At 36.1% G+C, this 18,396-nt stretch overlaps 1 protein-coding gene across 2 annotated transcripts; it reads left to right on the top strand.

Annotated features, from left to right (window-relative positions):
- The first annotated feature begins 1,252 nt into the window (after window positions 1–1,252).
- On the top strand, window positions 1,253–18,167 carry LOC143462386 (signal peptide, CUB and EGF-like domain-containing protein 2). 2 transcript variants are annotated; one of them, XM_076960527.1, is made up of 22 exons: window positions 1,253–1,830; window positions 1,973–2,838; window positions 4,713–4,838; window positions 5,026–5,154; window positions 6,700–6,822; window positions 8,924–9,061; window positions 9,780–9,854; window positions 10,625–10,747; window positions 10,830–10,952; window positions 11,102–11,218; window positions 11,723–11,845; window positions 11,927–12,199; window positions 12,281–12,385; window positions 14,742–14,873; window positions 15,077–15,304; window positions 15,413–15,580; window positions 15,700–15,882; window positions 16,113–16,259; window positions 16,356–16,553; window positions 16,682–16,831; window positions 16,908–16,981; window positions 17,245–18,167. In XM_076960527.1, exons 2-22 carry the CDS (start codon window positions 2,769–2,771, stop codon window positions 17,380–17,382), a joined length of 2,943 nt encoding a protein of 980 aa, XP_076816642.1. In that variant the 5' UTR covers window positions 1,253–1,830; window positions 1,973–2,768; the 3' UTR covers window positions 17,383–18,167. The 2 variants fall into 2 exon arrangements, with proteins under 2 accessions (XP_076816642.1, XP_076816643.1); XM_076960528.1 differs by lacking the exon at window positions 9,780–9,854 and having other exon boundaries at window positions 1,285–1,830.
- Window positions 18,168–18,396: the final 229 nt, after the last annotated feature.

Here is an 18,396-nt window from a genome sequence, read left to right as displayed (position 1 = left end):
TTTGTTGCTTTGATGGAATTGTTCAGGCCATTTTTAACATGATCCTGGGATGATACTATATTATTCTTTCATTCATATTAAAACGTCAACGTATTGGGCGTCTTGAAGCGCACCCTCATGCAGGTCATGTTAAATCACCTACACAGTCACTTGCTGACAGTACGCCTCAGTAATTTCTGTTTCATGACAAAAATATGCCATCAAAAGGTTTGATTTTTAAATTGATGGCCGTGTTGGTCCTCGCTAATCGCATCGTAAACGAAGTTTCCCTACTATTTTTTAATGCGTTTGTTATTTGTTCGTTGTCAGATTTACTATAAACTCATAAAACATGGATTATTTTAAGGTCGACGTGCTGCGACATAGTTGTAAATTTAATCGACCAAATTTCGAAAAACAACATATTAGTAGTTTTTTTTTTGTTCAATTTTGTTGACCAATAAAAGTCAATCGCCATTAGCTTTTTTCCTTGACTATTTTAGCCAACTACCGCATTTGGAGTTACGAACGGTTAATGATGCTGTGTTAGTTTATCCAGTTAGTAAAATCTGTTTGTTTAGAACATTGCGTTGTAAAATGTCTACCGTCTCGCCATTTCGTACAGATATGTCACGTTTTACAATTTGTGTGCCAAGCTTGTGTGCTTTTAGATAAAACTTTTAATGATAGACGTCTTGCTGTTCCGATATCTCTAATCCCGGGTTCGTTGAATCAATCTGACGGAGATTGCGTAAAAGAGGAAGCCTATTGTCATGGGTAGATCTCCTTGGCCATGATCAGCAACTTATGCTCTGGCCGCGGAACAAATATAGGCAATGAGTCATGCCGAAAGCCTAAGTATTCCTAATGTCTAGGAAATAGGTTGTGGTTGGTCGCCACAGGTTCCCACGATATGAAGCGCACTTCGCTTCTATTATTTCAGTTATGAGTTTGAGGTAACCGCAAAACTACGAAAGAACAAAATGCTAGACATGACGAAATAGTGTGATTTGTTTCGAAAGCATAGACTTATTACATCAACTAATTTCACCGTTGTCTAGATCGAAGAAATTTGTTGTGATAAGTAATGTGTCAGTTTCAGCTGTTGATTTATTGGGCAATTTTACAATAGAATTGATGGTGTTATGCCTCTTCTTGTTAGTTATTAAATGTACCATTAGAACTTCCTCCGTCTGGAGACTGTAACAGTTACGCAAGAGAGAAGGAATTCTTGTACAGGATACAAATGTAAGATATTGTGCTCCAGGGTTATTTATTTTGTTGGAGCTAGAATTATCGAGAACGTTTAAAGAGTGGATTTTTGCTTTGCTTTTATCACTTGAAATGATGAACGAGTGAAACCGAATCCTACGATAACAGCACTTGTAAAGGCATGATTAGAAGGAGACTTAAGAAGAAGAAATCCAAAAAATGACTGACACGCCAACCGTGCGTATCGTTTCAATTCGCGGTTTGCGCATAACTTCATGGAGCTTTGGCAATGTGGAAATATTCTCATGGCTTGTTCTGGCCTAAATGGTGCCGCTTGTTTACCAGCCAACTTTTGTTGATGTGGATTCTCTTTATGTCCCGACATGGAGTCGAAAAAGGTCAGTAAGAAGCTTAGGCAGATTGGCTAGTTGAAGTGAGAGGGGTTCAGTCGCGTTTTTTCATCTCATGGTACAAGTCCGACACAAGATGGGAGCACTTCAAAGCTTTTCAATCATTCTATAGTTAGGCAACAAGTACAAGTGCTGGGCGTTAGTTCACGCCCATCGATTGCTTTCTTATCTGCCCAAATCGAAGTTGAACTTTTCCTAGCAAACAAAAACACAGGAGAAAGACACTGTGGTTAGATGTGTAAAGTAGTGATACGTAGAAGTAGACAAAGTATAAGAGTTCGCTATTTTAAAATTTAATACGTTTAAACGTGGCCGAAAATACTGTTATAACTAACGCATAGATGTTTTTGTTTGACGTTTTTGTTTTTCAGGAATGAACTATTTAAAGTAAGTATTTGTCTAAGCAACTCCATGAGTTTCATCTACGCAGCGAAATACTCATTTTCAGCGAGTGGCACTCAAGGAGATTCCTTTTTCCGTTAAGTGAACAATTTCTCGACCAAGTTGGCTGTATACAAGTGCCTCCCAGGTCGTGACCCTTGGCAAAAAGCGAAGGTTAAAAGACTGACTTCAGTTAGTCAGAGAACTAGGCAACTTTGCTTTTCATCACCATTAATTCGCATTTCATAGTTTATCACGATTTCTTTTGGCCAGAGATCTTGTTTTCCCGAGTTAGAAAGGAGCTGATCGACAGTAGCCAATTTAGGATTAATCGATCAAAAGAACGTGGGATCCGACTATCACATGTCTTGTTTGGCGCTGATTGAAGCTGTCATTTGCTTTCAGACGCTTCGGTTTACTTTGTAGAAATCTGCATTGAATGAACACACTTGTTTCAACTGAGGCCCGCATGCGTCAACTTGGTTTATGTCAAGCAGAAATTGAACAGGTGCAATCTAACGTCACTGCTGCGATTTAAAAAGGAAAACGCGGCGGAAAGTTATCTTCAGCCGGTATCTTCAAAGATTAATAGCGCGGGTGAAAACGGCTAAAATCCCTTTGGCTAGTCTGGACGAAAAGATTCAGTGCCAGACAAAAGTTTGGACTGAGGACTTGGAAACACAAAAACAAGCATTAGTGGATTTACTGTCTGAATAAGTAAAAGATCACAGACTGAGAAAATAACACATTGCGAACGTGATTCGAATAATATCTTTTACATCAGCGATGCGCTGGATTATTCTTCATATAATCTTGCTTTGTGTGTTCAGCGAAGCGATGCGCCGAAAACGACCAGGTGAGGCTTGCAACAAATCAATTTACTTCTATGCTGATATTTATATAACAGTTTATATTTCGATACCTTATCAGCGAATTCTGCTGAAAGATTAAGTTTTTGTATAGTTTATTCCTGCGGTAGCGCCTAACGGTGTTTGTCGGTTTGTGTAAATACCGAAAGTCAATTGAACTGTGTAAATGCTATACTCTATTGTGTAAGTTTGGAGAAAGAAACGTCTCGAAGTTTGTGTTCCTAGGCATTCAGTCCCATAATGACGTCTCATAACTCATCTTTTCAGTATTTGCTTAATTAACACCAGTGTACAAGATACCACAACAGTATTTCTATAGGTCAAGTTTGTTTGCGAGACTATTTGGAAAACAAGTATCCTTTTGGTAATTGAAACAATGATATCGTTTCCGACTTGTGTTAAAAAATAGTTCGCAATGTTGTCGGACTGGCAAAAAAGTTGTGATTGATTAACCTCTGGAAGACAACCTTAACTTATCGTCATGTTGATCGATGGTCTTTTAACAGTCCGCTTTTGTGCACAGTTTTGCAGATAGTCAGCCTAAGCAAACATGAAATTGATATCTTTCGGCACAAGACTAGAGGAAATACTTTCATTAGCCCATGTAGTTTTGAGTCATTGCATATCAAATAACCAATACAGCCTGTACCGAATTTTTGTGACATTTTCAGTCGGCTAGATTATGACTCCTTTATGCTTTAAGTTGCGAGCTTGATTTAATTATTATAAGGCGATTTTGTCACAGGTGACTTTTCCATACATCATATGTTCTCCAGGTTGCAGAAATCACACGTCTCACATGTAGCAAGTGCAATGTAAAAACAATTCAATGTATATTCGACGAGCGGCATTGAGATTAATCAATTGCATGTAACCGATATATCCGTCCAGCACTCTAACTGCTAGACAAAAAATACAAAATTGATCAATATAATTATGAAATTCACTTGTTATATCACTGCCAGTGCCACACCATCTTTTCTGATTTTGCTTTCGAGCAAAACTGCTGCAATATTGCGTACCAAAGCATACGAAGAAATCGTCAACGTCTGTTTGTAATATCTTGGTGTCTAGGGAACGCCGTCGTGTTATATAAAATACCAGCGTTAGTCAGTTGTGTGCTTTGCTTTGTTGTTTACCGTCGATCAAATAAATTGTGCTCCACTGTCACGTAAATCAAAAACGGAAGAAAATTACGCTTTTTACAAAGAAGAATATCGTGTAGAAAACTTTGGCCGGTTTAACTATGAATATACAGTGCGGGAAACATCTATATGCCGCGGTGTATAAAGTTTGCGCCATGTAGACATTATGTCGCAAAATATGTCAGCCAGCCAACTTAGATCGCGTCATCTACCGCCAAATAACGAAGCTTTTGTGAAAACCTATCGTTGATTTGTCGCGAGTCAATCATCGCGGTCATTGTTTAATAGTCTCTCGCCTGAACTACTCACACAGTTTTATTTCTAACGAACCATGTTCGCTTGTTGTTTTAAGCGGCGGTTGAATGAGTCGCCGTGAAAAATGTTGAGTTTTTATCGTAAACATCGTTTATGTTAAGATATGACGATTTTTTTGACATGATACTTGTCAAAGAAATTTGTCATTAACTATAGTCAGACAAGCTGATTCACTCTGTAATCACTTTGTACATTAATCGATTTCCGAAATTATCACGATATTCCTGTCGATAGTTCAGTGTCAAGATGACTTAAGAACTAAAATATATTGTACCAGTTTAAACTATTTTAATTAGACCGTTGCTGATTTAATTTTTAAGGACTTAATTTCATGTATAACTAAATGTATTATGAACTAATGGATCCATAGAATAAACAATAAAACTAATTTTATTTCACAGTCCGTTGCCCAATGGAACGCAACTCTTGTGCGCAAAGATGCTTGTTTTTTCCCGCAAAACGAAATATCAGGTGCACCTGTTTTGACGGATATCGTCGATCACCTACAGACAGAAAGGATTGTGTGGGTTAGTGTATATTTTAGGGCTTAAATATTACGAATACAGCTTATTGTGCATTTAATTGCTGACAAAAAGTAGAATGATGTCGGTTGTTGACCACTGAAAACCGGACGAGATTAAGGCTTTACTGACGTGGGGATAAACGTTTTTTCATCTCGTCTTTATATTCATCATTTACTTTGATAACTTCCAGATGTGAATGAATGTTCATCAAGAAATGGAGGATGTCAACACGCTTGTACGAATATTCCTGGAAGCTATCACTGTTCATGCAGGCCAGGCTTCGTCCTTGCTGCTGATGGAAGACATTGTATTAGGCCAGGTATACAGTAAACAGATGATGTATGTATTAATTCTGCCGTGTTTGAATAACTTTAAAACCTGTTGGCCGTTTTGCAAATGAATAAAATATATATCGCGTGGAAACAGTACATATATAGGTTGCTGCAAATTTTTGAACCACTTTAATAAGATTAAGACGGAAATATAAAACTTAAATTGCCTATGCTCTTGCATTTTCAATCGTGCAACAAATTCTTTTGGCTATTTTAGGCGATAATTGAAATTTAGACGCATAAGAACACGCGATGAATGATTTACATAGCAAAAAGCACTCGAAAAGAGGTTTTTGTTCTGAGTGCGCCAACAAAGCACCGCCATAATGTAGCAGCACTTTAAGATGTTATTTGATCAGCCGTGACCGGGGCAATGTCGATAAACAAGAAAGTTAGGGACGTTTGGAAAATCCATTACCTATATTTAACGATTGTAGTTCATAGAGCATTTCAAGAAATTTTACAGTTGTTTTAATTGTTGTCCGTGAGACCGCATTGCTGGTTGGAAACTTTAGCTCATGTCGTTTCTTTGATGTATTGCCCTTGGATCATCTGTGTCAATTCTTTGTTTGTACACAAGTGTATAAGTTATAGATGTGTAAAGCAAATAGTTAAAAATGATTTAAAATTCGCCGATGATGATGTTATCAGTTTAGGCAACATCGCCGTCTCACGAATATGAAAATTACTTTTTTATTGGCACAATTTTTATCTCTGCTGTTTTATTTTAGGAGCTCTGGCACTATTAGGGTTATAGTTTACAGTAATTAGCAATAATCTATTGCGGGATCAGACGGATTCTTTTGAAATTTAAGTCAACGCCGCGCTGTTGTACTTCAGTCATACTATACGGGTCAAGTGGCGAGAATCAAAATGGTTAACAGGACTCATATTACACAGGCTAAACGCCGCAAATCTCATAAATACCAGATTATTTTTACGTGCATTGTTTACGCCCGAGGCCATTTCTGTTTTAAAAAGATTATTTTTCTAAAAATTACGATGTAAGCTTGTTAAAGTATACGAAAACAGAGTAACACCAAATTCCTTGAACATAGTTTAGCATGCTTCTGATTTTGTCTTTGATACTGTCTGATCTTTGCAAGGTAAAACTGGGAAACTATCTTCCTTAAACATTCCAGCATTTCGTCTCCATTTTTTGAGTTTATTAAAGAAAGTTACTTCCAAATTTGCTCATCTTGCAGCATTCCACCAAAGAATGACATGTTTGCTAAACATCATACTACGCGTACCGTTTGAATATAGGTAACCTGAGCACAGCGGTTAGGCAAAGTTTTAATACGTTATGGGCTGCCGTTAAATAAGTGAAATATTTTGGAAACCATATACTTTTTCAAAACTATAAAATAAATATAAATTGCAATATATAAATGTTGCATTATTTTTATCAAACCTATGCAGTTATATATGCATAACATTCTGTCAGATTATAACCATAATAAACAGTAAGTTGTTTTATTGTCGTTTTGCTCACAGCTATAAATGATTGTTAAATATGCTCATTTTTGTAGTTCCTTCCACCGTGTGTCCTAAATCTATTCAGTGTGAACATTTTTGTAATGTCACCTCTGCTGGACCAACATGTTCATGTCGCCATGGTTATCATCTGCACAGCAATGGAAGAGATTGCATTAGTAAGTTTCATTTTACAATGGTTTTGCAGTATGTGATCGCTGTTCTAATTAGGATTGAATTGTATTCGTTGCTTGTTTAAAATATAATGATTTAGTAGACTACGTCACATATGTTTTAGTTTAGTTATATTTGCAAAATATGTTTGTAAATCTGATTGTGCAAAATGTAAATTGAGTTAAAAAATCTTTGTTTAAAAAAATGAATTATTTTCCCTGCTTATTGAGCGAAACCTGGACGTTTTTCCACCAAGTACTTCGATATTTCGAAAATAGCCTAATGTGTATATTTATGCTTAAAAATGCAATCCACATAACCCTTACTATACCGCATGATTTGGTTGATTACTAGGTTTGACAAATTGCTTGCCTTTTTGATGATATACAGCAGAAGCTGGTTAATTAAACTTCGCTTAACTCAAAATAGCCGATAATTCAAAGTATATATTTTCGCCGATCCCAGCAAAACGCCTGTTAAATTGTATGAAGACAACTCATGCTGACGGGAAGCACATAATCCAAAGTTTCTTTTGACTGAGAAAGTTTTTATTGCCCCTAGCGCAAAGTATAAGGGCCCGTTATCTCGAAATGAGCAGAAAGAATGATCTCTTGTAACTCACTGTATGGTCACGGTAATTCGCTTTCTTAATTGTTGCAAAGAGTAAGAAACGCAACGGTTTTTTTGCGTTTTGTATTTTGTTGCCAGCACAATTTGGGTCCTCACATGGTACAAAATACATGAAATTTTAGAACCAGAGGGAAGTCTGTCGCGACTTATAACGCAGTTGTAGAAAAAACAAGTGTAGTATTGACAATCCAAAAAATTATCTAATAGCAAGCTGACGCCATATGTTGACGGTATTTTCCGGTACCGTATGCATGACAGCATAAACCTGCAGGATGTTAGACAGTGACTGTATAACAATTGGAAATAATGATACCGTTGCTACGGTCATAAATCAATGACATTATCACATTGTCGGTAAGACTGTTTCATGTTCACGTGAATTAAGACTAAAGTGCTCAAACGTTACTAAGTTTTTTATGGTTATCGACAAAACAGGCAGAGTTGTGCCTTCCATGATCTTATTTTTTGCCAAGGCTGGGACATTTGTAATATAGTTGACGGAGTTCTTTCTCAAGTGTGTTAAACAAACCCATCACCGTAGGGCGTAGGCTATACTGTTTATCGTACATTGTAGGGAGCTACGTACGATACCGCGGCTTATTTTCATCAGTGCTAACTATCTTTTTACAATATTTACGTGACAGATGGAAACCACATGACTGTAATTGTAGTTGTTCATGCCGGTATTTAATTATCTTAACCTGTAATTGTTTTGCAGCGTGGAGTGTTAATGTTTAGAATTTGTATCAAAAATTTCTATACTTCGCTTCTAATGTTCTTCTTGCCATATGTTTAACCTCACGAGCTGCAGTTGGCAAAACATCTGTCTTTGCATTACTACGATTACTGGTCTTATTGCAATGACGCGTGTTGGTTGGTTGATCAATTTACACAGACACAAAACAAGTTCCGCAGCTATTAAAATAATTCAAGTTTTCCCATAAGGTGTAACGTGTGACAACTTGCCCCAGCACTTATGTACTGTAATATAGTATGTGAAAATTTAGCTCCATACCGACATGTACAACTTAACTGAAGTACTAAACAAAAAACTGTTTCTATAGCGGCCTTTACATGCTGTTCGATTTTCGAAAGCCTATTATACACTGTTAACGAGCGAGTAACAAATCTCTGTAGGACGAAAAGCTTATATTTTACATCAAAAAGGGAAACCTTGAAAAAATTACTTTTCCATAAATAAATTTCCTTTGAATAAAATTTTTCAAACAACTTTATTACTTCGCCAACTACAAGCCCCAAACTATATACACAAAAACGTAGTAATAAAGCACTTAGTTTGTCTTATACGACACTCGTGTTTAAGATATATTATAAATAATTGTCATTGGTCAACTCAACGCATGTAACCTTTAAACTCGGTCTCCCCTGCAATAGCGCCCGTGTATGCTATTGGCCTTCTACATGGTGAGGTCAAACAAATGTTGTCTAACGATACTTCATTTGTTAACTTTTTAGGACTTTGCACGAATGGGAATGGAGGTTGTCATCACATCTGCAGACGAGAACCGCAAGACAAACGACGCAGGCTTGAAAGGACGTTTTGCGTGTGTAAGAATAATTTTGCCTTACAAACCGACGGTAGAAGCTGTTCAGGTAAAAAGAGACACCTAACTTTATATGCGTCTTTGCGTCTTTTTTACAGTAAATTGGGTTGAACAAGCACTTTCACAAAACCTAATTCTATGTAACTAAATTAAAAAATAAATGTCATTATGTATTATTTAAGTTAAGATGTACTTCAACATTATCTCAATCATAAAATTTATTGAAGTCACTTTCCAAATCAATAGCCTATGTTTTTAATGGCCTGCTTTAAATGACAGCATAACTTTGTTTCCGGAAAGTCACATTCTGTCTCTAAGCTGACATGTTTAAGAACCGCCATATATCACAAAAATCATTTATAGGTCTTAAATTTGATAGCTATCATTTGAAGTGACATTTGGCTTAACAAAAAATATGGTTGTGTTGTGAAATGTGTTGTTGGAAAAATACCGTTAATTATTATGAGAGAGGTGCCTAGTTTTCTTTATAATCTCTTAACTTTAAAGTGCGTGAAATTTTTACGACTGTCCACAACAGATGTTGGCACTCAGAAAAAGTTCTGACTGATAGTTTAAGGCAATTCAAGCTGGCAATTTTCAAATTTTAATTTTTTTTACTACGTGACATAAATTTACAAGACTCTACCGGCTTTCTTCTGAAATGTTGTCTTAACATTCCACCGACAGAATTTTTTTTAAACACTTACCTCACTTTGTTGGTGGCCACTAAATGTAAACCGCAAATTGAGTTGTGATATTGTATACAGAAATGTTAATGGACTTCGTGTATAGCTCTGTATTTCAAAAACACCGCCATTGGCTTAGTCGTCACAAACGTTCAGGTAGATGGGTGTTACTTGTTTGTAAAGGCGTGCCCCATGTATTTGGACTCACTCTCATACTCGAAACTTTTTCATAATTGGATTCCTGTTAAACGTTTAATTTGAGATGGTTCCAATTTTCAACGCGCCCTTTACAAACTTGTGCTTGAAATTATGCTGATATCGTATTTCAAAAAAGGCTTGGTTTGTTCATGGTCAAGTTTTCGTAAAATGCATGAAAGTATTGTCTACTACTATGTTGACAGTACTACTATATGAAATAAAGATGATGCTTATAAATGATAGGCTTATATTTAAAATCAGTTTATTGAAAAACTGAATCAAAAACATAGAACATTTGTGGTTGCATGTGTGATATACTGCAGTTCGTATATTTTGATTTTCGGCATGATAAATAAACCAATGATGTTTATCATATGTCGGTGTGGGCGTTCTTTACCGGTATATGTAGAAATACTATAAATGCATTATGTTGTATATATACTGTATATATCAACAAGTCATTAGAATGGCCACCATTGTCTTGCACGAAAGTTATAAGCATAGGCTGTTACGTATCGTTCTGTTTTGTCTGGTATGCAATCAAAATTTTAACAATATTGTCATCATTGCATGAGAATCCAAAAGCGGTGTTATCGGTGTTTAGTTGCTTGAATATATGCGGCGTTTTGTGAAGCTGAATGTGTTTTTATTTTACGTCTACAAGTTATATAAATTTTGTGTCACGTGTTTGGCTAATAAAGAGTACTACTTAAAAACCTATTTGCCAGCTGTACAAACATGCGCCGTCGACAATGGTGGATGTAACATTAACTGCCAGGACACCCCGATCGGAGTACAATGTTCCTGTCCTGATGGGTTTGTCCTTGAAAGTGATCGTCGGACTTGTCGAGGTACGGAAAACTCACAGCTTGAATTAATCGTAACTTGAAAGACTGCTATTTGCTTTTAGGAATGGTTGTTCTTATATTTTAGACATTGACGAGTGTCAGACTAACAACGGAAATTGCGAAGGGGGATGTAGAAACAGCCAAGGAAGTTATCTTTGCACATGTCCACGCGGCTATAAATTAGCATCCGATAAACAATCCTGCGTCGGTATGTATGTTGGTTTCTACACTTGGTTTATCATAAGCTCATGGGTGGTCTATTGTGGATATTTAATTAAGCTCTACCTCTACTTTTACTTCAACTTCAACTACTTTCTCTATATTTACTTCTAGTCATTTGCACCTTCCTCGTTTCAGATGTTAACGAATGTTCCTTGAATGACACTTGTTGGTCCGGATGCATTAATACACCTGGAAGTTATCAATGTACATGTCAAAAAGGCTTTCAGAAATATGCTGTTAAGCGGTGTGGTGGTAAGTTTTCGGAAATGTCTTTGGCATTACCAATTAAGATGTGGTTTGGTTTTGAACTATCTTTGTTTAATTATTATAAATACAGTCCATGTAGTTGACTAAGTGTTACATGGGTTGGATGAAAAGCGTTATAACGCGCAGTGTTCCGAGCTCCGTCATATTGATGACGACATTAAGACCTTATGGTTTAAAAGACCTGCTACTTTAAAAGACTTACAACTTGCATGTAAATAAACCCTTGTGACAGGTCACTGATAGCAAAGTAAATAATCGAACTTTTACATGCATGAGTCGGAATGCTGAGTGATGCCGACAAGACCACATGGTATATTATATACTCTGCTTTAAAACGCAATGATGCCCGAAATTTGCCATGTTTGCAATCTGCTGTTGCTTCTTATAAGACTGCGAGGTCACTGTTCTTCGTTGCTTTTTGTAAATGGAGCCTTTTACCAAAAGAATGTTTTTAAGGTTTACGTTAAGTTAAAATGCTTTGTGTATCAGATATCAACGAGTGCGCTGTGAATAATGGCGGGTGCGCCGATGAATGCACCAATAAGGCCGGTGGCTTTGAATGTTCGTGTGCAGACGGATTTAAACTTCATTGGAATAAAAAAGATTGCGTTCGTGAGTTAAACTTTGCACTGCTTTCTGCACGATTAGCCATAATAAATTGGTGTAATCATATTAATCGGTCTTACTTTGCAGGAAGGACAAGGTGTTTAACGCAGAGCGGTGATAACCCCGACCCGGCCTATCTATCCTGTGGACGACTTCGTAACGATGCTTGCGTGCTGAAGTGCAACGGCGAAAGCTCATTTCGAGCGTACGCCAATCCAAGACCAAATTACAGATATACTTGTGGACGAATTCCAGTTACCTTAACAAGGCCGAAGCGAAAACCCAGCAAGGTCGTAACTCCCCAAAACCAGTGGCAAATATCAAATTTTGAAATTAATGATACGTTGCCAGATTGCATTGGTAAGTTGACCGATACCTCGTGATCGCTGAATTAAAGCAAAAATAACTAGTAACAACTGATTAAAAGAGTTCTTTAACCAGATGAAGCCCGGCGAAAATACGTAGCCGATATAAAAATGACGGTTGATCATTGTCACTTGATGAGAGCACCATTGACGGTTTTTAGCTCAGCGAGGTCCTCTCGCGGTAAGCTGTATTCTTGTGTTTACTTCAGTAATGGTAGCACCTCACACAAACTTGCTTTCTCTTAAATGAAAACAGAAAGATTAAAAGCATATCTTCAAAATAGATTTCATTTAACTATCAGTTAACAGTATTGTATGATTTTAGAAATTTTCAAAAATAATTACTAAAGTTCATTAAATAGGAAAGATGAAAAGAATAAATTATACAAAATTAATAATTTTGCAATTAAAATTAAAGTTGGCGTTTTTACAACGTTTACTTTTATTCATAACACTGGTCTGCATGAAAATTTTATTCTGTATGATGCCAACTTTTTCTAGCTAATTTTGGTGCGCTGATTTCAAAAATGCCATCCTTTTTTGCCTGTCACATCAGGTTTTAAAGTTACGGTCGAAAAACCGCATAATTTTTCGCTTTTACGTTTAACAACCCACTTTTTTGTCAAAAGGATATAGTTTATCAAGATAAATTTTTTTATCACAACGAGCTACGTATGTGCATCAAAGCTATGTATGTGGTACCAGAAAAAACTCAAGAGCCTTCCCTTTGGCGTCCCTACGGTATGTAGGGAACAAAAAAACCATCGCAATGACTGTTATTTTTCTATGGTGTATTAAGGGGTTTAACAGAAGAAAAAAATCCAATATCAAGTACCCTAATTTACAGTCAGCATTGAGGCCTGTACCACATTGTGATGAAATTCCTGTGCCGAATCCTTTAACAGAGATGCAAAGCTCCTCAGAATCTGAAAAAAGTGCAGGTGATGGAGAGCACTATCAGGAAGGAATAAACGATGACTCTCAAAAGCTGTTTTCACAAACTCAGCTGAATGATCTCACAAGAGAGTTATATCTTTCAAAAGAATATGCACAACTTCTAGCATCAAGATTAAAGGAAAATAATCTTCTATAAAAGGGTACAAGTTTTGCGTGGTACCGCCACAGAAAGAAAAAATTTACAGAATTTTTTAGTAAAGAAAATACTCTGGTTTATTGGAATAATGTTCTGGGTTTAGTTGAAACATTTAGGATATCATATTCAGCAGAATATTGGAGACTGTTCATAGATTCTTGGAATACGAGCATGAAAGCTGTGTTGTGGTACAATGGGCAAACTGTGCCATCAGTACCTGTTGCACATTCTATACTGAGATGCCAGAAACGTATGAAAACACAGAAACTCTGTTGCAAATGATAAAGTACCAGAGCATAACTGGTTGATATGTGCTGATTTAAAAGTTGTAGCTCTCATACTATACTACACTAAATTTCCCAGTTTTCTTTATCTCTCGGACAGTAGGGTGGATACTTCCCACTTTACTAGGAAATTGTGGCCAGCAAGAGATGAGTTTCTGCCTGGATCTAAGAATGTGAAGGCACATCCTCTTGTTGCTCCAGCAAAAGTTTTTTTACCGCCCTTGTTCATCAAGTTTGAGTGCATGAAAAATTTTTTGAAAAGTATGGACAAATATGGAGAAGGATTTAGGTACATGCAAGAAACGTTTTCGTCTTTATCCGAAGCTAAGCTGCAAGCAGGTATTTTCACTGGACCTCAAATCAAAGAACTGTTGAAGAATGAAGATTTCGAAAAAAAAGTCTATAACGGAATTGCAAGCCTGGAAGGGGTTAAAAGCTGTTATCCAGCAGTTACATGGAGATAACGGAGCCTCCAATTATAAAGAGCTTATTACAGATATGCTCGATGCCTTACAAAAACTTGGGGGTAGAATGAGCGTTAAAATGCACTTTTTACCCTCCCACCTAGACTACTTTCCAGATAACTGTGGGACGTTTAGTGAGGAACAAGGTGAACGTTTTCACCGGGAGATAATGGTGATGGATGAACGCTATCAGGGTAAGTGGAATGTCAGCATGATTGCTGACTAATGCTGGTGTCTTAAAAGTGAAGACTCTACTAAATATGAGAGAAAATCAGGTAGACACGCATTTTCAATAAAATAGATACCGAGGCAGTGAACCGCTGTGCTTTCAATAATAATCATTTTACTGGATTATATATATCGTTATTGCTGTCATATTTCAAAAATATTTATTGTTTTATCATAAGAAGACAAAGATGTGTAACAATTCTGTGCAAACTGTGAATTTTTTTGAGTCAAGCTTGTTGTACACCTTACATTATTTGCGATTATTCACCAAAAATGCTATATGACGTGAAACAGTTATCTCAAAAACCTGATGTGCTAGAATAAAACGGACCACAGATTCGGAATCAGCGCCCCAAAATTAGCTATATTTGCATGTTTTTAGTGAAAAAAAATTTTGAAGTTGAAAAATGCAGGCCAGTGTAATTTATTGCTATACTTAAACACCCAAATATGATTATTGATTTTAAGACGTAAGCATGAACTGGATCGTCGTTACGTGCGAAACAATTAAAAAACGTCGAAGAAAAGGAAAAGGCAAAGCACGGGCAAAAATTAAAGCAAAAATTACGATTACTGCAGAGTTGCAACTGTCACCAACCAGTAGGTTTTCAGAAACATATTAGCTATTTTTACTTTCTGTTTATTTAAAAGGGTAAATTTATTCAACGTTTTGATTTATCCTTGAGCGTTGTTAGGTCTGCTAAGGCGAAACACTTTACAAAATTTCGAACTTTTTTTTCCGGTATGTGGGATTCCCCTTCCATAAAAATGACCTTAGCTTTTAATTAATGGAATTCATATAGGAAAATGCAATGCAAAATGCCTACAAAAGAGATTCAAAAGACTTGGGAAAAAAACAACTAGATCTATCAAGAAGAAGCTTCGAGGACAATTATTTAAACTTTCAGTTTTATCAACACAATTACAAATACGACGAAAAAGTAGGAACAAGCAGAAAATAATCCCTGGAATACGATCAGCTTCTGGATGTCTTCTAGGATCTGTTGCTGTTCCTACAAGAAATACTTGCAGTAAGGGTTACGCAATGCTAGTGTTAGTTTATAATTTACTGTAACTGTATCCAAGTCGCTTTTTAAGTTGTTTTACTCATACATTCTGATAATAATGCAATGTTGTAGGTAAGTGCGACCCAGGAACATATTATGATATAAAGAACTTAACTTGCGAACCTTGCCCGCCCGAAACTTATCAAGACCATTATGGACAAGTTGACTGTAAGCCATGTCCATTATCTACTGAACAGCCTAATGGTGTCTCTACAGCGACAATGATTTCGCAATGTCCAGGTGAGAGATAAACATGTAATTCTGTAATAACCTTCGTCCTTCAAAGAAATTACTTTTTTAAGGTTTAGACTTTAGACCTTTTTATGCTGCTGCGCTAAAACAGATGATTGATTTTTCAGGTTTATGTCCGGCAGGCCACTTTTCAGCCGATGGGTTATTGCCTTGTACACCATGTCCGCGTGGTACATACCAACCTGAAAATGGTAGAATGGGATGCTTCAGTTGCGGAAGCAGGATGACAACGATTGATCCTGGTGCTCAGTCTTTTACTAGTTGCATCACACGAACTAAATGTGCTGCAGGTATCATACTTTTATTGCTTTACAATTCATTAAAAAAGCCTAATATTTAGCATTAATTGTAGTAATATTATTATAAATTAAAATATAAAACATTAGTTGTATATATAAATATATTAAATAGTGCTGTATATAATACATAACCAATACCTTATTATACGATACACAATACGATAATATGTAGTTAGAAGAGCTATAAAATGAATAACAATCACATGACTGCTGTTGTATAGGTCACTTTTATAACGTCCAAACCGCTTTATGCGGCCGTTGTCCAGTTGGTTTTTATCAGCCAAATATTGGTCAAGATTTTTGCTTTGCTTGTCCTGGAAATTCCACAACTGATTATGACGCGTCTGTAAACGTGGAAGATTGCAAAGGTTTGTTGATATTTCATGCTTTGATATTGGTATAATATTTGTAGATGAATACAATGGTTACGATGTAACTTACGAATGGTTGCCTATTGCTAAAAGATCACAGGTGTGGCGGAGTGATAGGTGACGTACAAGGGTTCATTGAATCACCCAACTATCCAGGGAATTACCCTATCGATGCCCACTGTGTTTGGACTATTCAACCGCCAAAGAACAGAAATTTGCTCATAGTGATACCTGAAATATTTTTTCCTGGTATAGATTGCGGAGACCAATTGATTATAAAGAAAAAGAGAGGTTTGAGTATAAAGTTAAACACCATCTGCCTCTATTAGTACAAACCGTGCATTTTCATATCGCTTATAGGAATAACTTTATAAAAGTAATGATATTGTCATAAACCGTGTGTCTTGGTTTCAAATTAGGATCGTCGGCCAGACCAATTTACGAGCTGTGTCAAACTTTGGCCAATCCACTTGCATTAACCTACAGTTCTAAAAAATTCTGGATTGAGTTTCATTCAAATAGTGAGACGACCGCAAAAGGATTTCAAATTCCCTATGTTACTTACGATGGTAAGCAAAGCAGTTTTGTCTTGAAATCGTTTTTTTTTGCTTTCAGTAACAGTTCCCGTTATTTTCATTTGGTTAGAAAACTATGACGCAATTATTCAAGATATCGTGCGAGACCCGAAGCTTTCTTCTCCTTATCAAGACATTTTAAGAGTGAGTGTAAAAATAGACTTAGTACACTCTTAGTATACCTGATGAAGCAAGCCTATGCTTGCAAATGCTTGTGTAGAGGTATTACAAATCTGTATCTATAACTTGTATCTATATATAATCTATGTCTATATCCTATATTTTGCTTTTTTATTTTACCATATAAAAATAGAGTTTGATTTATGAGAACGTGTTGAAGTGTTAAAGTTAAGTTAAAATTGATTATAATATACGGTAACATTCTTTCATTGAATGTCGAAATATAGGACCAGAAGTCACGACAGACATTACTGGAAATCTTGGCAAATCCACAACTTTATCAGCCCGGCATTAATGAAAATTTTCCCAAGTCCTTTGTCGACTTTTTAAAGAAAAAAATTCTTAAATTTTTTAATACTTCTTGAAGTTAGGTTGCATTGTGGTATGCTTACGTGTCTTAAATTTTCCGATGCCATTGTGTAATGTTACAGATGAAGTTTCAAAAATTGCAAATGGCTTTCTTTTGCCTGTTGGAGACTATACTGGTTATACTTTTTTATGTATTTTGAAGATAAAGAATGTATAGAAGATTATGATGCGATAATACCAAAAACATAATTGTTTGAAAAATATTAATAAAACTTTTATTGCTTCTTAGTCAATCTTTTAGTATTTTCGAGTTGGTTGTTTAATTTCATAAATGCTGCACTTTGAGGTAATATTACCATTGGAAAACAATTTCCCAAAGTTGTAGTAAAACGATTTTGGTTTCGTATAATCGATTTTGATCGCAATGGAATTTCATTATCTTTTGCATCCAATGTAAGCAACTGCATTTCAAGTATTTTTCAAACTTTTGTCTACTTCGGCCCAAAAGGGCAAACCTAAACTTAATTTTCTAAATGTTATTACACACAAATCCTGTTGCCATATGGAACATTTTATTGCGCTTATTGAACGGTCCAATACAGTCTTGTGCAAACTTTTATAGATAAAAATAAATAAAGTTGAAAATCTATCTCCAGGACAACATTGACCTGCTGTCATACATATTCGAAGTAATTGTGTTATATTCTTTAGCTTTAAGAAACATTTTATTGTTTTCTTTTTGTTTTATTGTTAGTTTTGTTTTTCTTTGCTCTTAAGTTGTTTATGCGAAGACACGTGTTTTGTTTACCAAAGTGATGAAATAAATTATATGGACTACGTATTGTAAGTTGTTTTCACGACCTACCTGCCACAAGGTGCTTAGGTGCAAGTGTGGCGAACGCTGATTCATTGAACATAGGATACTCTCTCCATTGCGCTCTGGCAACATCATGTGGCCAAGTGTGTATAGTGTAACGTGCTGCTGGGTCACTACAGTGTGATTATTAGCCAATCATCATAACAGATCGAATTTAGAGAAAAAGCTAATATAATTACGTAATAACTCATTG

This window comes from Clavelina lepadiformis, chromosome 6, assembly GCF_947623445.1.
Source record: "Clavelina lepadiformis chromosome 6, kaClaLepa1.1, whole genome shotgun sequence".
NCBI lineage: Eukaryota > Metazoa > Chordata > Ascidiacea > Aplousobranchia > Clavelinidae > Clavelina > Clavelina lepadiformis.
The sequence above is the reverse complement of the archived record's forward strand: the minus strand, read 5'-3'. Positions and strand labels throughout refer to the sequence as shown.